General features: G+C 49.9%; 4 protein-coding genes across 7 annotated transcripts; all 4 read right to left on the reverse strand.

The window, feature by feature from the left end:
* Window positions 1–301: 301 nt before the first annotated feature.
* Window positions 302–5,824, reverse strand: apbb1 (amyloid beta (A4) precursor protein-binding, family B, member 1 (Fe65)). 2 transcript variants are annotated; one of them, XM_085915984.1, is made up of 14 exons: window positions 5,655–5,820; window positions 4,364–4,917; window positions 4,062–4,267; window positions 3,924–3,983; window positions 3,780–3,859; window positions 3,638–3,704; window positions 3,404–3,550; window positions 3,177–3,304; window positions 2,760–2,874; window positions 2,600–2,678; window positions 2,454–2,534; window positions 2,263–2,378; window positions 1,964–2,140; window positions 302–1,888 (listed from the first exon to the last, which is right to left on the reverse strand). In XM_085915984.1, the coding sequence occupies exons 2-14, from the start codon at window positions 4,893–4,895 to the stop codon at window positions 1,733–1,735; spliced, it is 1,944 nt and encodes a 647-aa protein (XP_085772110.1). In that variant the 5' UTR covers window positions 4,896–4,917; window positions 5,655–5,820; the 3' UTR covers window positions 302–1,732. The 2 variants fall into 2 exon arrangements, with proteins under 2 accessions (XP_085772110.1, XP_085772108.1); XM_085915982.1 differs by having other exon boundaries at window positions 2,263–2,534; window positions 5,655–5,824.
* Window positions 5,825–6,189: 365 nt separating this feature from the next.
* LOC147053993 (scaffold protein ILK) lies at window positions 6,190–13,390 on the reverse strand. Its single transcript, XM_085915985.1, has 14 exons — window positions 13,250–13,390; window positions 12,518–12,680; window positions 11,251–11,481; window positions 9,034–9,199; window positions 8,600–8,695; window positions 8,436–8,532; window positions 8,280–8,363; window positions 8,106–8,191; window positions 7,897–8,006; window positions 7,707–7,834; window positions 7,515–7,636; window positions 7,342–7,441; window positions 7,108–7,238; window positions 6,190–7,025 (listed from the first exon to the last, which is right to left on the reverse strand). The coding sequence occupies exons 3-14, from the start codon at window positions 11,337–11,339 to the stop codon at window positions 6,876–6,878; spliced, it is 1,359 nt and encodes a 452-aa protein (XP_085772111.1). The 5' UTR covers window positions 11,340–11,481; window positions 12,518–12,680; window positions 13,250–13,390; the 3' UTR covers window positions 6,190–6,875.
* Window positions 13,391–14,768: 1,378 nt separating this feature from the next.
* lpar6a (lysophosphatidic acid receptor 6a) lies at window positions 14,769–16,683 on the reverse strand. Its single transcript, XM_085916408.1, has one exon. It carries the CDS (start codon window positions 16,115–16,117, stop codon window positions 15,035–15,037), a length of 1,083 nt encoding a protein of 360 aa, XP_085772534.1. The 5' UTR covers window positions 16,118–16,683; the 3' UTR covers window positions 14,769–15,034.
* Window positions 16,684–17,858: 1,175 nt separating this feature from the next.
* On the reverse strand, window positions 17,859–23,022 carry rcbtb2 (regulator of chromosome condensation (RCC1) and BTB (POZ) domain containing protein 2). Of its 3 annotated transcripts, none has more exons than XM_085916955.1 (12): window positions 22,710–22,931; window positions 21,853–21,994; window positions 21,377–21,527; window positions 21,146–21,312; window positions 20,901–21,059; window positions 20,565–20,672; window positions 20,349–20,491; window positions 20,085–20,275; window positions 19,676–19,802; window positions 18,788–18,927; window positions 18,585–18,715; window positions 17,859–18,432 (listed from the first exon to the last, which is right to left on the reverse strand). In XM_085916955.1, exons 2-12 carry the CDS (start codon window positions 21,976–21,978, stop codon window positions 18,292–18,294), a joined length of 1,584 nt encoding a protein of 527 aa, XP_085773081.1. In that variant the 5' UTR covers window positions 21,979–21,994; window positions 22,710–22,931; the 3' UTR covers window positions 17,859–18,291. The 3 variants fall into 3 exon arrangements, with proteins under 3 accessions (XP_085773081.1, XP_085773082.1, XP_085773083.1); XM_085916956.1 differs by lacking the exon at window positions 22,710–22,931 and adding an exon at window positions 22,312–22,331; XM_085916957.1 differs by having other exon boundaries at window positions 18,264–18,457; window positions 22,710–23,022.
* Between the last annotated feature and the right edge of the window lie 383 nt (window positions 23,023–23,405).

The following is a 23,405-nucleotide window of genomic DNA, read 5'->3' on the forward strand; positions in this document are numbered from 1 at the left end:
GGAAGGGAAAGGAGGGGGAAAAGGACAGAGGAAAGGTCAGAGAAAAGGGAACAAGAAATAATGGAAAAAGAAATTGTGACAAAACAGAAAAAGAACATGCACGAGGAAAAGAGAGCAAAAAAATAGTGTTGATGTCAAGAAAAAAATCAAAGCGCAAGTTAAAAAGGAAGGAGGGAAGGAAAGGTAAGAGAAAAGGAAAAGAGAGCTAGCGAGATACAAGATAGAGGGCTCCCCCGTGTGGCTTCAGTGTGCACTGCAACTAAAATCAAAAACTACAATCATGGTAACATCAACAACGACAGCAATGATATGTTGACATTTATTGTGCGCTGACCTCTTATGTATGTATATATTTATATATATATATACTGTATATACATCCATTTTTGAACACCTAAAATGTACATGGGAAGAAATAATAACTTAATGCCACTAGCCGGGAACGGGCGCGGGGGGGACACCATGGGCAAACGTGATCCACGTGGGTTAGTGTTGCTAAGATACAAATCTATACATGACTTATACATCCTTTTTTTTTTTTTTCCCCCGATCATCGCGAGGGTGCTACGACACATCATCGATGAGATCATTCACTTGTTGCGTACATCCACAGCAAAAGCGTGGAGAGGTTTAAGCTCATGGTTAGGTGTCCAAAGAAAAATTAAAAAGCGGCTGCGTGGCCGCTTTCTACGGCTACTTTCTAATTCCACACGCAGCGACTACGGTGACGCACGCACAGAGAGAGAGAAAGAGAGAGAGAGAAAGAGAGAGAACAGGACGCAGAGGATACACCAAAAAGGTAAACATGCATGTTACAGCACTACCGAGCGGGTGTATGTGAGCACGTGTGTGTGCGTTGGCAACATTGGTTGACGTCTCCGACAAGGTCCTTATTGCACACTCAACTTGCATGCTAATCAACAAAAAGAACGATGACCACCTCTTTGGAAGACTCGCGTACGTGGATGTGTGGGTGTCGCGTGTATGTGGCACACTCAGCTTAGGCTCAACATGAAAAGTTCATGGAAAAACATGTCGAGTGCGGCGCCCTTGGCAATTGGCCCTCCAAACTTGAGGTTGTTTGTGATTTAGGGCTATATCAATAAACTTGACTAGGTTGCCGCAGCAATGGCCACCGTGCTTTGGCACCACCTAGTGGCGTCTTGGTGTCCGGCAACTAAGTTGAAGTTGGACTGATAAAACAATAAATGACGCATTGGGCTGAGCGTGCGACTGAGTTTTTTTTTTTTTTTTTTTTTAAACAATCTTCGATGAAGTCATGTTCTACTGTACATGGTGGCAGATTGCCATGAGGAGATTCAAGTGAATGACAATTTAGGTTCCACAACTTCCAGTGCCACTTTGCATACTCTTTTGACGCACACATTGCGCCGACGCCTAATAGGGAACAACGTAGTGTGTATGTGTGTGTGTGTGTGTTTGTGTGTGAGAGACAATCTACAGCGCTCATAACGTGACGCATGTCCCAACATTCCGAGCGTTGTTTCTGTTAAAACACAAAAATAGTTGAGAATCACATCAAAGAATCCCAGTAAGGCTGGAATGCCATCTATTAGGAGAGGAAAGTTTCCTAAAAAAAAAAACTATTCAGGTCGCCTTTTGCCTCTTGAGCACGCCAGGACGAGTGTGTAAGGTGTCAAAAAGTGTGAGGGGAAAAAAACTGGAGCTGTTTTGCATGGACCTTGGCGACGCGGCGCGGAACGGCGGCCCATCAAGGCGACTGGGAGCCCGAGCGGTAACCCTTGAAGCTGCCCAGCAGGCTCTGCACTCCTTTCTTGACGCGGCGGGCCACAGAGTCGGCGGGCGGGGTGGGCAAGCAAGACGCCAGGCTGGGCGGACGCGCGTCCAGACACTTCTGGTAGCGTAGCTTCAAAACAAAAAGTACCATGGCGTTAAAACGGCAATGAGGATATGGTGGACAAACTCAAATGTAACGACTGACCATGCAGGCGGCCTGGACGGCCTCGCTGAGGCTGGCGGCGTTGGGCTCGCACCAAAACTTGTGGCAGGTGAAGTCTCGCGGGCCGTCGGCCATGATGAAGGCGAAGGTGCGCACGTCCTTGCCCACGCCCATGAAAGACAGGAAGCGCACGCGGCACTCCGACACCACCTCGTCCGTCTGAAAGAAGCAAGTTTGGTCAGCGGAGGCTTCTTGGACCTCGCCGCTTTTCGACGACATTTTACATTCCTTGTTAAGTTAAACAAATGAAATCACATTGACCCAAAAAAATGTTCTCGAACCTGTTTCGCGAGTATGGTGAGCGTCGCGGGCGCCACGTTGACAGACACCGGAGTCCAGTCGTTTTTGTCTTTGCCCTCCACGGCCGCCTCCAGAACCTCGTTGATCACGTCCATGCCTGCCAAAGGTGTCCTCGTGTCAGATACGTGCGAGAGGAAAGCGTGACAACCCGGGGGGTGGAGTCTTTCCTTACCTACTGGCTTGAGCACGGGCTCGCAGCCAAGGTAATACACTTGGAAGCGCTGGAAAAGTTCGTTCTTGGGAGCCGGAAACTCTGGCAAAAGAAGAAAACGCTCCATGTGAGCAAGCGGACATCTTCAAGAGGTGTTTTTTGTTTACCTTCAACGGACAACGGCTTGCCCGTGTCTGAGCTGAGGCGACTCAGGCCAGGCTTGGACGCCTTTCTTTCCGTCATGATCTATGGGGGGGGGTAAAGTGTCGAGAGGAAAACGGCGTTGACCCCCGGTGTTGAAAGCGTATCGCACGAGGCGAGTCCCACCTTGGAGCACATCTCGTGCAGAGTGGTGGCGATGTTCTTGGCGGGCGAGTCGCAGCGAAACACGTGACACTTTAGGACCAGGGTCAGATTGTCTCGGGCCACGTAGGCAAAATCCCTGCGGGGCAAAGCGCACCAATTTGAAATTCACCGTGATGAGGCGGAAAGGTTGCGCGCATCACAGAGAGCCAAAAAAAAAAAAAAAAAAAAAAGGCCTCGAGTATACCTTTCCCTGTTGGCATTGGGCAAAAAGCAGCATGGAAGAAAAACACAAGCGTTAGAACAATGGCTGTAATACCCTCGAATATCCAGCAGAGGCTCTCAAAGCGCAACTCGGAGTTGAAAGGTTGAATCGAAATGATTCTGGAAAAACACGGGTTCCGCAACAACGTTCGGCCGAGCCGGGCGTGGAAAACGCACCTGCCGTTGTCCCTGCCGACGCCCCACACGCGGATGCTGCCGATGGGCTGCGCGTGAAGCAGCGTCTGTCCCAGCGGGTCGATCAGGTTCATGGTGTCCTTCTCCAGCACCATCAGCATGTCTTTGCCCTGCGGGAGAAAAAAAGACGTGCGTCAGTAGAGTAGAAGGCTGGCTGGACCTTCAACTCAAATGGATTGGAGTTCTCAGAGCGAGCACGCGCGCGTCACCTCTCCCCAGATGCCGGCCGTGTCGTCCAGGTTGTGCTTGTGGTAGGACAGCTGGCGGATGCAGTTGTTGACGGCCACGCTGCTCTTGCCCGGCGCCACGTCGTCCTCCGACATCTCCACCCAGCCCAAGGAACGCACTGCAAAGCACTGCCACCGGCGCAAGGGAGACGGACGGTCAAGCGACAGTCCATCCATCGTGAGGGATAGCCGAAATATCACAAGGGGACGGAGTACCTTGCTCTCTAAATCGGTGCAGAGTGGGACCGGGTTCTCTTCATCCTCGGACTGGGAGCAGTTGTAGCTTCAGAGCGAGCGACGAGAGATTGAGTCAGTTTTCCCTTTCAAAGCCTGTTGACGTGACGCGAAGAGAACTTACTTGAGGTTGATGGAAGCATAGCGGAGAGTGGCCCCCTCAAACTCTCGCAGGCTTCGATCGGACGCGGCCTCTCCTTCTTCCTGCGGACGTAGCGGCTTAGAGACCAGGTGGACTCTTGCCTTTGCAAAGCTCGCTTTGGGTTACCTTCCACAGCTGTCCGTCGGCGCCGCCTTCCTCCGTGCTGGAAAACTGAGGCCAGGATTCCTGAGAACACGCACGACATTGGACCATGCGACAAAGTTCCCTCGCTGGCTCGCACGGATCTTCCAGACGGGATCTGACCTCTGACTCGTCGCACGGCGTCCTCTCCGGAGACACGGCGGAGGGCAGCGTGGAGTCGCCCACCTGCCCCAGGGGCGAGGGGGGCTCCCACTGGGTGGTGCCGGTGGGGATGTGCCAGTAGTAGGTGCCCGACGTGTCGCGCACACGCATCCAGCCGGCCGGCAGGTCCGTGTCCGTCTGGAAGGCGCTCGAGTCCCAGAAGGAGTCTAGGGGGGGCCGGATGAAGACAAATGCAAGCTTGGCTTCCGCGTGAACAAGAAGCCACGGGCGCTTCGAGTTCTCCGGTGCTCGACGGCGCTTACCTCGGTTGCCGTTGGGAGAAGAAGCGTCGGCGGCGTTGTCGGGGCTGGCGGCGGACCAGTCGGCCTCGTCGTCGCTCGGTATCCCGTTGGCGAACAGGAGGCAGGCGCTCCTGCCGGGGACGCCTCCCTCTTGTCCTTTGGGGGCACCCTCTTCATCTGGAGGAGCTTCCTCCGACTTCTCCCCCTTGTCCTCCTCTTCCCTCTCCTTCTCCTTCTCATCCTCATCCACGGCGTGGATGAGGAGCGGCTCGTTGAGGATGTTGTTGGCCTCTTCCCGGGTGGCCGCTTTGGGGGACTCGTCCCGCCCCCCGTCCGGGTTGCCATTGTGGCTGATGTTGCAGTTGTGGTCCTGCTCCTGCTGGTTCTCGCTGACCTTGCGCAGCTGGTTCTGACCCTCCTTGTGCCACTTGGCCTTGTTGCCCGTCGACTCGTGCTCGCACCAGTCGTTCAGCTTGTTCTTTCTCAGCTCCTCGTCGCGCTGCTTGTTGGCCACGTACGGCCTGACATCGTCGTCGTCGTCGTGGCCGCCCATCGCTGCTTCACGTTCCACGTAGCTGGGGACCCACATAGGGGAGACGATATACTCCCGGATTCTCTGATTTCTAGGATTCCATATCACTCAATACATTAGCATTTAGGTTTAGTGAGATGAAATCATTTGGAGTCTTTCTCAAATAGGGGATGCTCGTGACCTCAGTATGTATTTGAATTAGGATACAATTTGATGCAGAGGTGTACTTATTTGATAGACAAATCGATAGCTAAGCGGGGGTGGATGTCCGAACACTTATTTGATATGACGATATCGAAATGCAAAACAAGAGGAGCTTCGCTGTTGTTAGCATGCTAGCTCGCAAAGCTAGCGAGAGAGTAGTGTTTTCGTCGCCAATTGAGTCGCACGGCTCAAACTACACAACCTAATCAATCATATCATTTCTTTCAAGCAGCTAGCTAAGCCTGACATTTGGCTATGACGTTTTAATCTTTCCGATCCGAAGCGTACTTTGGCTCCAGTTCATGTCAAATAATAACGTTGCCCGAAATGTCACCATGGCATCGCGGTGGAAGCAAATAGTATGAGATTAAATTAAATAGGCTGTATAAAATCCTGCCAAATCGGCCTGATTTTTTTTTCCCGATGCCTCGGCCTGCCGCCGTATCACAATAACGGCCAGTCGGGCACCGTTCATCCGCCATCACTGCCGTCCGTCATTTTGGCTAAGCTAACGTTAGCTTGACGAATGAGCTCCGGAGCCGTCGAATTAAAGCGCAATCTGTCCTTTTCACTTACCGGTGGACCCTCCTTGGCTTCGAAAGACGTGAAGTTGAGCGAGTTAGCTACATGATTCCATGATTACGCAAGCGTAACTGCTACCGTGCCCACGGCGACGGTCTCTCCAAACGGGATGGGGTGAGGTGAGGTGCGGAGGAGGGCAGCGGAGCTCTTGGATGCTCTCCCCGGGTAGGCAGCCTAAGCATGAGGGGCGTGTCTTCCCTCCACAGACAAAAAAAATAAATACAATTAAATTCAATATGATTCAAGGACGCAACATTTACAACCATTTGATTCGATTAGATTCTGTGGGACTACGATTCCATGTGACGCTTTTCGTCATGTTGATTAAATTTACAATAACATGTAAAAGCTCCAAAGTCCAAACTGTCCGTGTCAATTAAATTCAAAGACACAACAAAAAAAATCATTCGCAACATCAAATCAATCTGTGGCTTATAAAATACAATTTGATACACAGTACAGATGGAAAGTGCCAACTGTGGGCCACACGCAAGCGTTTTGTCAATCGCATAGAAAATGAACACACCAAACTAGTCATCATTTTCAATTTAATACATATACTGTAGATATAAATACATTTGTATAGGTTGCATTTGATTTTGGCTCGGATGCAAAGAAGAAAGCCATGTAGGCACAGAAACGACAAGATAGAAGACAAAAGAAAAGATAATGGCATGCAGGATGCAATGACAAAAAAAAAAAAAAAAAAGAGAGACACACCCACAATGATTTCGAATAAGTACACTATTTGTTCTTCGTTTGATGGCCACAATCAAACACTCACGCGTCCTCTCGAGGATTTTTTTGACACTAAAAGCACTTTTGGTCTAGATTTTCAAAAGAGAGCCCAAAAAATAAACCATCAGTCTTATTTTTGGTATGTGGGAAAAGGTTTTAAAAATAGCTTTAGTCATTACAAAGAAATGCTTTGTCATGCTTTGCAAAATGCTGACTCGTGCTGCTCGGGTCGAGCAAACGTGCGCCTTTCGGGGTCTTGGGATTCAGCCCAAGGCCAGCGGTATATAGGAACATCTTTCACATCCAACCAAAACGCGTCGATGCCCTCCACAGGTTATTCAGCCAACATGTGCAACATTTCAACAAAAAAAAAAAAACTCTTCCAGAAAAATATACGGCTGCTGAGGGTGAGCACTTTAAGGCAACATCAGGGGGAGCTGGGTGTACAATGTCTGTACAAAAGTTTCTTTTTTTTTTTTACTTGTCCTGCATTTTCTCCAGAATAGGCACAATCATGTCAAATTTGGGCCTCTTGGCCGGATCCTCGTTCATGCAGATTTTCATCAGCTTGCAGATGTGCGGCGAGATGCCGGGCGGAATGGTGGGCCTCAAGCCCTCCAAGGCCACCTGAAGGCAAAACCAAGAGCATGTGCTGACTGCTTAACAAATCTATCGCGGGGAACCTGCCAACTTTTCTTCTCCTTCTGACCTTCATGCCGATTTCCATGTTGGAGAGGTCCGCGAAGGGCACCTCCCTGGTCACCAGCTCCCACAGCAGCACGGCAAAGCTCCACATGTCGGCCGACCGCCGGTTGATCTCCTCCGGCTTCTTCTGCAGGGCTGCAAAAAAAAACAAACGATCAAGCGGGCCAAGGAATCAGAACGGCCGGTCTTGAGTGACTTGATTTTTCTTTCTGGCAATGTTGACAGTTTCATCACGCACCTTCGGGAGCCACCCAGGCGGGCGAGTACATCCTGCCGGGACACTGAAAGGAGAACTTGACGTCGGCCATGCTGATCCTGGCTGTCATGTCTTCGTCGATCTGTTGATCAAACCGAGAGCGAGAGGTCACGCCCGGCCCGGCGCACGATGTAGCCTGGGTGACGTGCCCTCACCATGATGCTCTTGCTGTTGAGATAGTGTCGGGGGATCATGGGCTCCAGCGTGTGCAAAAAGGCCATCCCGCAGGCGATGTCCAGAGCAAACTTGACCGCTTGCGTCTGGTCCACCACGAAGGCTGAGAGCGGGACGACACGGCGAGCGAGGTCACTACGAGGTGGGTGGGATCTCGCCGGCAAAGTACTCACTGGTGCCCTCGTGCAGCACGTTGTAGAGGGAGCCGTACGGCATCAAGTGCGTGATGATGATGGGGTGAGGGGCCGGGGGGGACTGACACGCTCCCAACATGGGGAGCACATTGGGATGGGAAAAGATCCTGCGACAGAGGAAGAGCGTGACGTCGCAGTCGACGGGAGGAACGGCAAAAATAAATGGCACCTGAGTTTGGGATACTCCTCGTTGAAGTCCCTGCTTTTCCTGGTGGTCCAGTCGCGGACCTTCAGCACTTTGACTACGATCTCGTTGCCTTGCCAGCGCCCTTGCCACAACTACGTGAAATGGAGAAAAAAAAATATACACATGTGAGACTACTGCAAAGATATTGGCGTCGAGAACGGCGAGGGTTGGCCAAGCGGTCATTAACGTACCTCTCCGGATTGGTTTTCGTTTATTCGAGCCAGCAGAGAGAGCTGCTTGTAGTCCACGCCTGCGTGTTTGTTCAAAGTACCGTTGCCTAGAAACAGAAGCGATCGGGGGAAAAATAAATAAATAAGAGTCATGTGGCACTTTCCAGACAAAATTTGACCAAGTTGTGTACTCACGAGGTCGTGTTCTGGTGGTGCCTTTCCAAAATGTGTCCTTGAAGGGGATTTTGTTCAAGTTTTGTCCCATTTTTTCAGCTTTCTCTGCACGGCAAAGGGGCCGAATGAGCAGTGAATAATAACAAATAGTCACAACCCAGAAAACAGGGCTGATACCTCTGAGAAGCTCTTGCAGGTGAGGCTTGGCTTTGTCCAGGGGGGTCTCGCCATATTTGTTACAGATGCTCACTTGGGCCCCGTTGGTCACCAGGTCCTGCCAGGCGGACAAGAAGCAAAAGCTTGCGGCAACTGAGCGCTGAGCAAAAGGGGCCTCCACTAACCTCTGCCACCAAGTCTTGTCCCCAGAAGCAGGCGTAATGCAGCGGCGTGTTGCCGTGTTCGTTGGCGGAGTTGCTGTCCGCTTTGCACTGAATCAGCTGCCGGCAAACACAGAGGACCAAACGTCAGAGAAGGCCGGGCCGGCCAATTACGGACTCACCCGAGGTATCGCCAACGTTTAGATTTTTCCTAGTGTCCGAGCTTTCTCAAATCAAAATGAGGCCTTCAAAAGGTTTTTGCGAGACTAACCGAAAATGACAAAGCCCCCACATCAAGCCATTCGTTCCAAACCATAAAAAAGATTGTAAAAACATTTGGAGAGAGATTTTGTCCAGCAGATGGCGCCAGTTTGGATGCAACGAATGGAGACCATTTTGAGGCATTTCATATTCGTCACAACGTTAGCGGGATGAGTCGGCCACTTTTTCCCCAGTACCTTGCCCACAATGTCCCGATGTCCGTGGCTGGCGGCCAGGTGGAGGGGCGTGTCATCCCCGCGGTTCATGACGTTGATGCGGGCGCCTCGCATGATGAGCATGTCCACCACGCCGGAGCGGCCCTCCCGACACGCCCAGTGCAGAGGGCTGAAGCCGTGGTCGTCCCTGCAAAGGACTTAAGTTCACTTAAGAGTCAAGTCGTGTGTCGTAACGGCCTTTTTTTTTGTTGTTGTCTTGATTTGATTACATCCCAATCTGCTCTGAGCAGCATTGTGGGCGACACAGTGGGCCTTCAGATGTTCTCTGGCACACGGGCGTCAGCAGAATGACACAATCCATTCAGTCAAAAGCCGACGCAGACCTTCTAAGGGCAGCGAGAATTCCATCTGTTCTATGTCCATTTGTTTCTTTTTTTTCATTCCTCTGGCAGTTCTGTCTCGCCTCAAATTCAAGTCCCCACACAGACACACGATAATCAGAGCGGAGAGAACTGAAAGAGCATTATGAAGGCAAGTCAAGCTTCCGCCCCGGCCTCCCGTTTTCCCCGGCTTGTGCTAACACGTCCCGCGCAGACCCAGTCAGTCTCACTACACACGTCTATCTGTGCATCGGGCGGGAGGAGGCTCATTTCCCGTCTGAGTAGAAGGCCAAACCCCAAAAACCAATTAAGTCAAGTCCCCGGAAGGAAGTCGGATGCATCTGGGAATGAGATCTTAACTGCTAACAAAATGTGGAGGGGCCGTGATCCGCAACCTTCTTGGGCCATTTGTGGCTAAATGTTGCTCATTGACCAGCCAAAAACAGCATCTGAATATTGACGTCGCCGCTCCTGTTAGCATTAGCGTGGCACTTTGAAGTTCTCCGGATTCTCGTGTTTGCGGCGGAGCTCGATTTTCGCTGGACATTTCTTCCCCCTCCCGCTGTAGGCCCCTCGTGGCCGGCTGCCGTCATTTATTTCAGGCGCTCGCACCTGCCAAAGGCCCTCAGTCCGACAGATGCGTCACAAGGAAAGCCGAAATCTGAGGAAAGGAGCGTCGCTTGCCGACCAAACGCGATTCATTCCGTTTTACAATCGACTAATGAGCGGACGCAGCGATTTCTACGGTCTTTCATTCATAAAAAGTGTCAGCGGGAGTTACGGCGACCACTAAATGTCCGCTTCCCGCCGCGCTGACAAAGGGAGTTATATATAAAATCAGCAAACACCCCGTAAAGCTCCCGCCTCGCCTTCCCAAACAAGGAGCTTTTACTCGGCAGAGCTAAGCCAGCGCCGCAGCTAGCGGCGTAGCTAAATAAAGACGACGGACTGAAGCGGTAAGCCCGAGGAAAGCCGAGCGAGCGCTTGTTTGGGGACAAGGCGTTTGGAAATGGAGGCGGCGGAGTTTCAAGCGCAGCGGCTGAAGATTTGAGCTGAATAAAGAGGAATGTCAAAAAGGGAATGGGTCGGCCGAGCGAGCGAGCGAGCCAGACGGGGGCGAGATGCGCATTCCGCGCGCACTTGTCTGTCTGGCCAAACACGACTTGGACAGCGGAGCCGCTACAGCGCAGTCGGGAGCGCGACTGCGGCTGCCCGCGTGTTATTCCTTGTAAGGAGATTTACTTTGCGGGAAACGTGGCGGCGTAAACAATCCGGGAGGACGCAAAGTATTTCACGCTGAGAGTTGAAGGTCAAACACAATCCCAATTTTCCTCTCGGAGGGGGTGAGCCGTGCTCCTCTTCTTCCCGTCAAAGGCAATAAATCAGTCAGCCTGCGGGAGCGATGAGTTCGACGCGCTCATCGGCTAATGGAAGAGTCGGGGAGCGCTGCCGACGCCGTCGAGCGGGTCGAGAGAGGCGTCGGCAAGCTTTGGCTTGGCTTCTGCATCGCGGCTTGGCTTCCTGCGCTGGCGTCGGGCGATCGCCGACCCATAAACACGCGCTTCCGAAAAAGCGGGTTCAATTCTGGGTCGGCGTCCTCGGGGGACAAACTGCTAGTGGAAGTCGGCCGAGGCAGCCAAAGGGCCGAGTCACCCCGGCAAATTTTGAACTTGGGCACGAGGCGACCCTTTTTGCCAAGTCTCCAATTTTTTCTATCCTTTTATTTAAAAACAGGACAGAACTGTATTTCAAATTGACAGTGGCAAAAATGCACAAATTCATTTGGATGCAGTGACTGATTGACTTTTAATGCCAATGAAAGCTTTTTTTTTTTTTTTTTTTTAGATTCATGTCTCACCCTTGGTTGAGGTCATTTTCCGTGTTGTCCAGCCAGAGGCGCACGGCCACCGCGTTGCCTTCCCGACACTGCGTGAAGATGTCGTCCATTTTGGGACGCCCGACGTTAGCCCGAGCGGCACGACACTGCGCTGAAGCGGCGAGACGGAGCTTTCATCCGTCCCTCACCGAAGCCAGCGAGGGACACGGTCGCTGAGCCTCTCGGGGGGGTGAGGAGGGCGCTCGCAGCAGCCTGAAATGGGAAAAGCGTGTTGGAAAACGTTGAGGCGGGCCGTACGGCTTTCAAAGAATATTTTCAATTTCACCCTCGAGAGGGCAAAGGACAGTTTCTAGGTGATCGTCACTTTCTTAATGCTGTATGTTTCTTTTCATCCCAAATTGACAGTATTGGAGAAATTCGAGCAATCCTGTACATGCTTATTGTTCCGAGATCGAACGTAATTCATATTTTCTAATTGTTTTAGACTCAATAACTACATAGTACAGGTACATATAATCAAAATCATATATAGTGTATACAGAGTATGCAGTTAAAGTAACAAAGAATAATGAGGAGAGATTCTTCAAAAAGAATCACTTTTGGATTTCATTTTGAAGTTATTTGCACTTTCAGCAAAATGCATTTTCAATCACCTCCATAAGAACCTTTTCGATTGTTTGTTGGGAAGATTTGGCAATAAATTCAACCAAATATTTGCAAGCTGTTGCTTCCTCAAATGGAGGAATTGCTGTTGTTTGCCTGTGACGGGAACTTCAATGTGTCCAGCTTGACGATCTCGTCAAGAAAAATAACCAACATTGCTCGTAATATTGCTCAAAGTTGATTTAGTTGGAATTGCACTCAAATGCGTTCATGATTGATTTGTTTTGAACAACACTTTGCGAGGCGATTATAAACTAGATACGACGTAGAAATGTTCGTCAAAGTATTTTCGAGAGGAAGGCGAAATTTGATGAGCATTTGGTCGGGCTAGCAGCGCCTGCCTGCCATCGCGCTAACGTGGTGGAAAAAGCAAACTTGTTGATTTCCACTCAACAGGCCAGAACACGGAGCGCTCAGCCGACATCATACTCGAGGAAAAGGAAGAGGAAGCAAAAAAAAAAAGAGGGAGAGAGGGCCCGGGGGTACTTTGGCAGCTGCAGCCTAGCAAGCTAACGTCCATTCTTGACGGTCTCTCATCGCCAATTGCAGGTCAGCGACGAAAAAAAAGTCGGCGTCGCTTCGCCCTTTGACAAACACGACGGGACGGGCGGCCACCAAGACTTACCAGATGTAAAGGAGTAACTGGAGGCCTCGGGAGAAGTTGATAGCGGTGCTCCTTTCCGTCTCGGAGAGACTGAACCGCGCCGAGTCGTCTGCCCACGTCCACACCCTCGCGCAAGGAGGGACAAGCTACCCTGCTATGGTAGCCGGAGGGGGCGCGGCCCCCCCTGCAGGCCATATGAAACATTGCATCAAAACCTTATAGCCTCAGGGGAAGGATTATTTTGTGTACCACTAGAGGGAGCCACATTGAGAATTACATGAACTTAGTTTTTTTTTTTTTTTAGGTAGTGATTCTTTTGTGTGCCACTAGAGGGAGCCACATTGCGAATTACGACAGTCATGTTTTTATGTTTGTCAGCATCCCTCAAGAGAAGAGAAGGCAGTAGGAACTTCCTTGCTTTGTCTTGCCACATGAAAAGCTTGGCCAATTTCTGGACTAAAGTACTGAGACAGCTGCCTTTTGTGAAAGTGTAATCTAGCAGCAAGTTTGCCTTTTTTTCTCCTGAATTTGGCCTTGTGAGCTGTATGGAAAGCAAAGGTGAAAGGGGAAATAAAGCGAGTTGAATCAAGACTTGGTTGTATTGTGAAACATTGCGACTTTTCTTTCCTCAATTTCATCTTTACACAACTTGAGGTGTAAAATGTTTCATCATGCTAATGCTAAGGCACTCACAGCTTGATAAGGTTTGTTTGTGTGTGTGCGTGTGTGGGGGGGCCGGGGGGGCTCTCATACCTCTTTGTCCTGTTGATGTTGTTGTTGATTAGCCCAGTGCTGCTTCTCATTTTTGGTCTCCACAATGGCTCGGTGTTGGCGCTCGAGTCGACTTGTGCGGTTATAAGAAGAGTGAAGACAAGGTAGGAGAGCGCAGTATCTCGGACATGTCAAATGGACGCAGCTGATATCAGCTTAATAGCAGACATTTCCTCCCAATGTAACTTGAAAAGGCACGCCAAGCATTCAAGGGCGGGAAATGCTTCATTATCCCAAGCGGAGACACCCCCCCCCCCCCCCCCCCATCTTCCCCCACCATCGTTGTCATCCTCCTCCTCTTCCGACATCTTTAAAGCAGGAATTTGCAAGGAATGAAAGAAACGTCTTTGATGCAGCTATTTTGCCTGATAAAAACAATGTTTTGGTTTCAGAAATTTGGCGGAGTCACTCTTTTTTTTTTTTTGCAGGATATCTTCAATGGGGCATGAAAGTTATTTCTTTGAGGTGACAAGAACAATCTTTGATGCAGAAATCTTCCGGTCCCTATGATTAGTTTAACCGAGACGCTTCTACACGTGTGGAAATGGCCGCCTTCGGCCGACAGGAAGTGGACCGTTAGATGGTCCGGGCTGGCATGACCCCGATGGAGCTTGTCAGCCTTAACACAGCTGCCGTGTGCGAGCGCGATAGCCTCCATGCAAAACTTAAAAATAAAACAAGAGCGGGCAGAATGCATGTCTGCGTCTCATCAGGGGCAGAGGTCAGCTTGATTAGATAAGCTTTGTATATGCAAACGTAGCTTTGTTTATTACCTCCCCCAAGGAAGAAGCTACAGTACCAGTCGTGGGTGCATCGTGACCTTTTTTTCCCCCCAGCCGCTATTTTGAAAGTGTGAAACAGCAAATATTTGGATTTTCTATCACGGTGCATCTTAAAGCGGGATCTGTTTTCACAACAGCAACGGAGTCCCGCCCATGCCCTTGACTCAACCGAAAGGTGGCGTGGTGTGGGAATTGACGTCACGCCCAGCCATCTGTTTTGCACTGTTGGAAGCAAAACCAGTTTGAATGTTCTTCCTAAAGTGGGGGAAAGATTTAAATTTGCAAATAACCCTAAAAGCTGTTTTTATGTTGTAGCTCAAGTGGACCCATGTTTAAGTGTTTTCAAAGAAAACTTCAAATGTTGCCCTTATTTTTTTTCTATTTGTGAGATTTCCCCGCAAACGCTCTACTAAACCTCCCCCCAAAGAAAGCGTGGCTGCTTTTCAATTTTGAGCGGTTTCTATTCTCAGATACGATCGGCTGTACCCAAAAAAAAAAATTGCCCGCTTGCGTGTATGATTTCTGTCAACGGTTGCGCAAAACTTCCGTACAGGAACTTGGCACTCCCTGCCTGCCAGAGCGAAGCTAGACGCTCGCTTCCTCAATCTGGCTGCAGCCTGAACGCTGGGAGCAAACGTCGTAAAGTATGTGTCATCCCAAACTGGTACCACATCACCATGTGAAGGATGTTGTTCAAAGAAACTGGTTTGTTTTCTGGTGCAAATGGTTTTATTTTAAGATTTTCATCTACTACTGCTGTGTCACAAAAAAAAGAATCCATCTGACCTTTAACCCCACATGTTAATTTAAGTGTACTAAAAGTAGCGACAGATACACAAGCACTTCCAAAAGTGTTCACTCCTTTCCAGGTGGTTGCGTAATTTCAGGATAATCCCCAGTGGGAGGACATCGGGGCCTCATAAATCCACAGAGTCGGAATTTAGAGCTCATAAAAAAAAAAAAAAAAACAAGGTCCAAGAGAGCGTTACACTGAGGACTCGTTGAGCAGCATCTTGGATTTGAGGTTCCTCAGGCCGCACTGCAGGTTGGAGCTGGATTCCGATTGCAGGGCCTCGGAGAACTTGGCGTCGCACGGTCGCCCCGCCAGGGACTTCCTCTTAATGGAGTTCTGAATGGTCTCCGAGGTGAAGTAGTAGACGATGGGGTCGAAGCAGCAGTTGGAGACGGCGAGGCACAGCGCCACCGGGTAGATGGTGCGCACCACCGACTCGGCCACGCAGCCCTTCAGCGTCTTGGTGCGCACCAGCGAGTAGAAAACCAGGTTGACGTTGTACGGGATGAAGCAGAAGCAGAAGGTGCTGAGGTGCACGGCGATCATGCGTAGGATCTTGGTTTTGTTCAGCTTTGCGCCGCCGCCCCGGCTCACCTTGTGGGGGCGCCGCAGGGTCTGCAGCACCCTGACCGAGCAGCCCACGTTGAGGAGCAGCGGCAGGACGAAGCCCACCGTCTCGATGAAGATGACCACCTTGGACAGGTGCAACTTCCACTGGCTGGAGGAGAAGTTCTCGAAGCAGAAGGTGGCGTTGGCGCGCTGGCGCTGCCGCGAGGTGGTGTCCAACAGGAAGCCCGTGGGCAGGCTGCCCGACAGCACCAGTACCCACACGGCGCCGCACACCAACTTGGCGTTACGCTTGGTGCGCAGCGTCCGAGAGCGGAAGGGGTGCACGATGGCCAGGAAGCGGTCCACGCTGATGCAGGTGAGGAAGAGGATGCTGCCGTACATGTTGGTGTAGAATAACGAGACGGAGACCTTGCAGAGAATGCTGCCGAAGGGCCAGCTGCGGTTGATGAAGTAGAAGACGCGCAGCGGCAGCGTGAAGACGAAGAGCAGGTCGGACGCCACCAGGTTCATCATGTACGTGGTGGTCTCGTTGCGCAGCTTGAGCGTACAGGTGAAGATGTAGATGGCCACCACGTTGGTGACCAGGCCCACCACAAACACCACGCTGAACACCGTGCTGTACAGTGGGTACTTGAAGCCGTCGTTCTGGCTGCAGTTGCCCGCGGAGACGTTACCGGGTCCCGGCGGCGGGATGCCGTTGAACATCTTAGGAAGCTCTTGGTCGGGGGGGCCAACGGCTCTGCTTAGCGAGTATCCGCTTTTATTCCGGACATTGGTGGGGATCTATCGAGGTCATCTCTGATGCGTGGGTCTGAAGATACCCCCAAAGTCCTGGACCCAAGGATTCAAACCTCTTGACTCGTCCCCAGCTTGATGGCCATCTTTGATATCCTCGCGGAAGTCCAGGAGTTAGCTCATGGTGTAGAGAGCCGAGGGGGGGAACCGGCGTGCCCCTTCCTCCCCCGCCACCGTGCGGCTCTAGACTGAGAAGTTGCACAAAGGGAAGCCGGGCACATCCACGAGATGAGGAGAACGGAGAGCACCAAAGTCCTGGCTTGGACCTCCCCCGTACGCTCGTCCTCTTCTTCCCTCGCAAAACCAAAAGTAGGAGCAAGTCACGATCAGTCTTCACTTGGCTGGGTTATCTGAGTGAGGAGCAGCTGCCTACTTCTCCTTTGTGCCCGTTGGCTTGCTCACTGACTGGCTCCCCCCTCTCCCTCTATTGCTCTCTCACTCAGTCACACACCACTTTTTGTACTTTGACTGGGCTGGGACTCGGTCCACTTCCCCGCCCCCCCCGGACCCTCCCCCCCTCTCCCTTTGTCTGGTCCCAGGAGGACTCACAAATGCTGCATACTTGTCTTTTTTTCACAATTCAGTTGACAGTGAGCTCGCAATTTGTATTTCCAAACACAAAAATATATTTACTCCAGAAAAAGAAAAAAAATCAAATATTTGTTAGTTTTTGTTTTAAAATTAAAAAAAAAATAAAAATTAACTTTTGGTAGATGCGTGCATTTTTTTGGATGGGTTTTCTGGGGATAAAAAAATCTGCACTGTTACTGCAAATTTGAAACTATTTTTGAGTGTTAAGGCCATTTTTTTCTCCCTCATTGCCAGCGGGATTGTGTTCCTATCCCAGCTCTGAATTGAAACACAAAAGTTGCTTGTCTATTATAGGCAAGAAAATAAACAGCCGAGTGAACATTCCAGAAAACACACATGCGTGCCGTGCAACCTCCGCGATTGTCTTTAGCCTAAAAACAATCCCCTGACATTCAAACAAGCACAGGCTGAAGAAAAACAGCACAAGACGTGCTCCAATTCCCAAGACTGCTGAAGTTCTCACAATACCAGGAAGTATGTTGCCCCCCCTCCCTCCTTGAGGCCTTGAATGGCGAGCGATGTCAGGTGACATCACGCTTCGACGGCATCACGTTGGAATTCCTGCGAACAACACGCAGGGATTGAAGCGTTCCCACTTTGAGCGAGTTAGCGTGCAGCTCCGTGTTTGGCTTGCCTTGTAAAGCAAACGGCCCCCCCACAACGGCGCACCTGTGCAAACAACCACACTAACAGTGTCAAACTGTAACAACGGAAACATTTCTTGCGTGGGTTTTTGAAGGTCACACAACCAAACAATAACTGAAAACACTAACAGGATATGGTGTCCTATGTATGCCACGCCAGTAGGTGGCGGTATTATTTTGTGACCGTACACTGGCAACAACAAGATTAAATGACTATCAGTGAGTATCATACATGATAACAGCAAAGGAAGGTGAGACGAAAGGTCACAATCGATACTTGGGAGTGCTTATAAAAATTCTACACACCCTTATTTTTGTGTGATTGTCATTTTTTCTTTGGGGAATGGCCACATCATATCGTTCTACCTAACCGCAACTGCCTTCGACAGCGACTAAGAAGACAAGACAAGTTTGAGTCTTTGCTATGTTTCTTTTTTTAAAATACAGATTACATAATGTAACATAGTGCAACTGGTATAAAAGTGTAAATGTTCAGTAACATTTGTAGTACTCGCAGGCAATCGCTTTCTTTTTTTTTTTTTTTTTTTTTTTTAAGACTGCATACCCCCAAAACACAGGCGGCGTACACTACGCCAGAAAAAGCTGTAAACAAAACCACGAAGGGGAAGTTCTTGTCCTCGTTTTCTACCACCCAGAAGAACGTAATCATAGTGAAGAAAAAAAATAACGAAACAAGCAGAACCTTTGGTCTTTGTGGTCTTCATCTTTGAAAAGAACGATAGGGCTTCATTTACCTTAGGATGTGTTGGACTCCCAAACATTGAACAGTAGCGACGTTATCACGAATAAGGGCGGAGATGTGTTTTTTTGTTGTTTTTTTTTTCTCTGTCAGTTTCTGAAGGCCCCGTGGCGACTGGCTTTGCCGATAAAGTTTTTGAGCAGATCGTGGTCCATCTCGGCGAAGGCCTGCGTCTGTGTGACCGATGTCAGGTGGTTGACGCAGAACTTGAAACAGAACTCCTCCAGGTCCTAAAAAGGATCAAGACGGCCCAGTCTGGTCAGCAGGAAGGAAAGCGAATCTCAGGCGTCTTTAAAAGTACAAATCCATACTTGGAGGTGGGGGGGGATTAAAAAAAAAAAAACGACCTCGAAAGCGAGAGCGCGTTTTCCCAGCAGCTTACCCGGGCTTCGTACTTGACGGCAGCCGAGAGCAGAGTGATGGCGTTCTCCTCCGAGATACCCCTCTTGATGGTGTCCTGGCACAGCCTCTTGAGCCTGCTCTCCCGGTAGAAGGTGGCCAGGTCCAGCAGGCCTGAAAAAGCCGACGAGGCGCAGAGGAAGGAGAGCGCTCCGTGCCGTTGGTCGTGTTATCGAGTGTCCTTACCCACGGCGTCCTCTGGTGGCAGAGTTATGGAATCGGTGTAGAGGTACTCCAGGAAGGCTCGGTACACCAGGAAGGGGAATTGCTGGATTTCAATGGTGTCCTCGTCCGTTTCGTTCAGCAGCACGCGGAAATATTCACACCTGCGGAGGAATAATGCAAAAATAAACATTTGGAATCAAAGGAATCTGCCAAGCCTGAACGCAAAGGAGGGGGGGGGGGGGGAGTGGTAATTGCTAATGCCAGCATAAAAATGTCCAAACTACAATGTAATGGCAGCATAAAAATATGTTGCCTCCATAAAAAAGGGGGAAGTACTATTTCATGCCTGTGTTAAAAGAGAAAAAGAGACAACTGAAAGCAAAGTCATACTTTGATCAAATATGAGCTGAAGAGCTCCATCATCGTATAGAGGCTGCGTCCTGTGTGTGCTTTTTCCAGCCGCCTTATCTGTACAACATACGGAGCTGAACAAACATAGACTTCCTCAGTTAAAGTGCAACTCCAGCACCTCAGTGGACACGCGATCCTTGCGCCACAGGCAGGCAGGCAGGCGGGCAGGCAGGCGTTTTTGAAGTGCTGCATATCCGCGGACTGAGGTTAACGCCGCTGCCGACGCAGCAAGCAGACTGTCTGTCTCCTTCCGACTAACAAGAATGTAGATGCTCCGTGTCCGGGGAACGCCGTTATAAAAAGACCAACGCGGAAACAATACGTCTGCCTGGGCTTCCCCTTTTGACATGGAGGGGAAACGCCGCCGCGGACACGCGGCGTTCTTTCACCGCAGCACGCTGGGAAAAGTTCGCCCTTCCCTACGCGACGAGGGATGTTTTGCTCAATCGGTTGCTCCCTCTGGTTGTCGCCGTGTAGACGTGCAAGGATTAAACTTACCTTATTTTTAGCAGGGCTTTGTGCACATGGATGGACTTTCCGTCCACTAGGAACTTCAGATCCGAGATCTCGGGGCTGTCGAACTCTTTTTTGAGGGATTGTGCCACCGTCAGGTAGTCGTCACTGTCTGCGGCACGTGGGAGAGGAAAAAAAAAAAAAAAAGTCTCTTAAGGTTTTTGAAATCTAGTTAATAATAGAACAAAATAAAAAAAGAACGAAAAATGGGCACAGTGCGCGTGACATGTTTGCAGTCGAGTCAGACGGAATGAGCAGGAAACAGACTTTCCTGTTTTTCCATTTCTTCGAATGCTTCCACAGTCCCATAAAAGAGGCCGCTTGCAAACAATACGCTCGTAAAAAAATATGGAAAACAAAGTGAAGTGTGAAAGGGTTGCAACAACGGGCTCACCGACGGTGAGAAGTTGCCACGAGACGGCGGGTGTGGCGAAGCAGGCAAAAACGTCGTCGGTGCAGGTGAAGTGCGTGAGGTGCGGGTTGGTCACCACCTGACCGCGACACTGGCCCCACATCAGCACCTGGCCGCTCTGCGTCTTGGCGGCAGACGTGTGACTGGTGTGGCATGCGGCCACCTCCACGATGCTGCGGGGATACGGCCGTGCCTTTAACTCACTCAAGCGCTTCTACTTAGCGTGTCGTGCGGCTGTTTATGCACCTCTCCTTGTCGGTGCTGATGAGCGTGGCCAGAGAGTAATTGTTCTTGTTGCCCGTGCCCAGCTGGCCGTACGAGTTGGCCCCCCAGCTGTAAACAAAGCCGTCGTCGGAGAGCGCCAGCGTGTGCGCGTAGCCGCAAGCCACCTGCAAGGCGGGAGAGAAAAGGGCCTGGGTGCGCTTGCTGATGTCATTCAAAGGCAAACGGTCTCGCTCTTACCTGGACGACCTTGATTCCCTGAAGAGCCGCCACCCTGCACGGCGTCTGCTGGTTGCCGGTATTGCCCAAACCCAACTGACCGTTGCAGTTGTAGCCCCAACCGTAGATCTGAAACACGGGGGTGACATAAGCTCACTTTGCCAGCCCCTCCCCTATTGGATGCATCTTCTGACATCATCGCACCGCCAGCGCCCACATTGAACATATCTTAATTTTGTGTTTTAACCAAGGCATCGTAATATGTCTCCTGAAAGGAATTTCAATCACCTTTAATGATCCTCTGAGCAATTACGAGGTCCGATTGCGAGTGGATTTGCAAGTGAAATAACTCGTTACCTCGCCGTTGTCCAGCACGGCCATGGAGCACAGTTGCCCACAAGCGATGTTGACCACCACTTTGCTCTGCAGGCAACTGCTGACTCGGCGCGGCGAGGGTTGGTTGGCGCTGGACCCCGATCCCACCTGGCCCGAGTTGTTGTAGCCCCAGGCGTACACCTGAAGGCAGGGGTGACACGTTTGCTGGCTTAAATAAAAAAAATTGTATATAAGATGAGGTGGGAAAGACACGTAAGCATCAGTACTTCTCCTTCTGTGGTAAGGGCAATGGTGTGGTGGGAGCCACAGGCCACTTCGATAACCTTCTTGTTCTGCAGGTTGGTGGAGACCAGGGCGGGGGTCAGCCCGTGGATGGTGGTCCCGTTGCCCAGTTGACTGTAGCCGTTGTGGCCCCATGCATACACCTCGCCATCTGCGCAGAAAGTCATTCAAGTTTCCTTGAAATAAGCTGCAAACTATCGCCAGCTTTATGTTACCCGAAGTGGCAACCACCACGTGCGGTCCGGTTCCGTAGCTAAGCGACACAATCTTCTTGCCGCAGAGGACATCGATCCTGCGCGGCTCGATGGTGCTCTGCAGGTCGCCGAGGCCCAAGCAGCTGCTACAGTTGGTGCCTAGACCGAAGACCTGCACGCAGACAAAATAATCAAGCGGACTTCATGCGTTGACATGTCAGGTGGTATCGGGAGCAAACATCTTTGCAAATTGAGGACTTGAACAAACAAAGTTGCAGATTGTGGTTCTTTAAGGGGCATTGCAGAAGAAAACAAATGAGCAAGAATGAGGCGGTTGAATCTCCGCCCTCACTGTCTAGAATTAAGTCCTGACGGCTAAAGATAGCGCCATTCCATCTGCTCACACCCCCCCCCCCCCCCCCCCTCCACAGCACGTCGCATGCATCTGAAACCTGGCTCGACCTGGAACGCACGAGGCGGAGACTCGCCGCGGTTACCTCGTCATTGACGGTGACATAAAGGGCTTCGTTGGCGCCGCTACCGAAAACGCACGCCTGCCGGATGAGGCGGAGTTCCTCAGGCGGGAGGAGGGCAAACACTGGCCACTTCCCCACGTCCAGCATGCCACTCGATCACTCACTGCGGCACAAGAAGGGTTGTCAACCACAAAGAAATGTGTTCAAAATGATCAGATGTGAAATATTTGGAGTCTTATAAAACCCAAATTGTAATAGAACAAACCCAGGAGGATTCCCCCAATAGAAACATCTACAGGTTAAAGATGCTGATGGACAGTGGCAAATTACAAATGATGTCTAAATGAAACTCCTCCCTTCCCCATACTTGGTTGAGATCTTGTCACCAGATGGCACCAAAGCAAAAATGTAAATTGCTTTGTCAGATTTTGGGTTGAAAATGTAAATCTAAATTTCATTGTAGTTTTCAAATCATCATACCTATTGTTTTGCATAGTAGCTGAAATAACTTAATTGTAATTGTATATTTATCCGTCATGGGAAGTCATCAATTATCTATATATAGTCTGGACAGCTAACAACAGTCTTTTGACGAAACTTATTTTGTACAATAAAGATCACACATTGAAACGTTACATAGGGTGTTGACGCCATCGCGTTGGTCTGACATCACCAAAAATGATTTTTGTTTTCAAGCGACAATTAACAACACCAGCTGAACTTGATTTGACAAAAAAACGAAAACGTATAAAGCAGTCACAATGCACTTGTTAAAAGTAGCAGTAGTCACCACGTTAGCTCGAGAGGCTAGGCTAAAAACAACGACCATCCTAATCAAAAGCGATAAGCTGTCGTGTTTTACTTGAACGGATGATTACCTTGCTTGTTGATACACAGAGCAACTCTTTCGTATTTCAGAGACGCCGTCTACAAGCTGGTCGCTTGGTTTGTAAAATTATCCTGGAAACAAGTTGAACAGGTCAAGTGGGCGTCTGGTTCATCGTAAAGGCAACTTGGCAAAACGGCGCAACCTGGTGCTGCTACACAACTCCGCTAGTAGCTCCGTTAGCTTAGCATATGACAGGTAGCGGAACTTCCGGTATCTTGACGCTGCGTTGAAACACATATTTCATTTCAAGAATGGACTGTAAAACATATTCACGTCCATTTGCAGTATACAAATGCACACCTCAAAATGAAATAAAAAAAAACAGTTATTAATGTGACGATTTTCTTAATTTACGTAAGTGTCATGATTTTACTTCTGGATGGATGCTGCCAATGCTACTACTTCCGGCATATTGATGGTATGTTCAAACATCAATGGTTTCTCAAAATGTATGGATTCCGAACACAACGGTGATGTGCATATCCATGAAATTGTTTGAATTAATATACGTTATTTTTCAAATTAAATTGACGTTATTTTTTACAGTTTGTAGAAGTACGTCATTCAATACCGTCATAGTAACAGTAATTTACTATTTGTTACGTATTGTGCAGTATACAGGTATATGAGAATGTACAAATACTGTATTGTATTTAGCCCTGGGGTCTAGTTACTTTCCAGCAGA

This window comes from Syngnathus leptorhynchus, chromosome 7, assembly GCF_054491065.1.
Source record: "Syngnathus leptorhynchus isolate UIUO chromosome 7, UIUO_Slep, whole genome shotgun sequence".
NCBI classification, from domain to species: domain Eukaryota; kingdom Metazoa; phylum Chordata; class Actinopteri; order Syngnathiformes; family Syngnathidae; genus Syngnathus; species Syngnathus leptorhynchus.

Coding starts and splice junctions, on each gene's coding strand:
- apbb1 (XM_085915982.1), bottom strand. CDS start 4,895: ATGGGCGGCCACGACGACGACGACGATGTCAGGCCGTACGTGGCCAAC. Junction 3,984..4,061: donor CGCCGTGCGACGAGTCAGAG/GTCAGATCCCGT, acceptor GCGTGTTCTCAG/GAATCCTGGCCTCAGTTTTC. Junction 2,535..2,599: donor CAAGCCGTTGTCCGTTGAAG/GTAAACAAAAAA, acceptor TTCTTTTGCCAG/AGTTTCCGGCTCCCAAGAAC.
- LOC147053993 (XM_085915985.1), bottom strand. CDS start 11,339: ATGGACGACATCTTCACGCAGTGTCGGGAAGGCAACGCGGTGGCCGTG. Junction 8,533..8,599: donor GACAAGACTTGGTGGCAGAG/GTTAGTGGAGGC, acceptor TCCGCCTGGCAG/GACCTGGTGACCAACGGGGC. Junction 7,026..7,107: donor ACATGGAAATCGGCATGAAG/GTCAGAAGGAGA, acceptor TTTTGCCTTCAG/GTGGCCTTGGAGGGCTTGAG.
- lpar6a (XM_085916408.1), bottom strand. CDS start 16,117: ATGTTCAACGGCATCCCGCCGCCGGGACCCGGTAACGTCTCCGCGGGC.
- rcbtb2 (XM_085916955.1), bottom strand. CDS start 21,978: ATGCTGGACGTGGGGAAGTGGCCAGTGTTTGCCCTCCTCCCGCCTGAG. Junction 21,528..21,852: donor ATGTCACCGTCAATGACGAG/GTAACCGCGGCG, acceptor GTCTGCGTGCAG/GTCTTCGGTCTAGGCACCAA. Junction 20,492..20,564: donor AGGGAATCAAGGTCGTCCAG/GTAAGAGCGAGA, acceptor CCCGCCTTGCAG/GTGGCTTGCGGCTACGCGCA.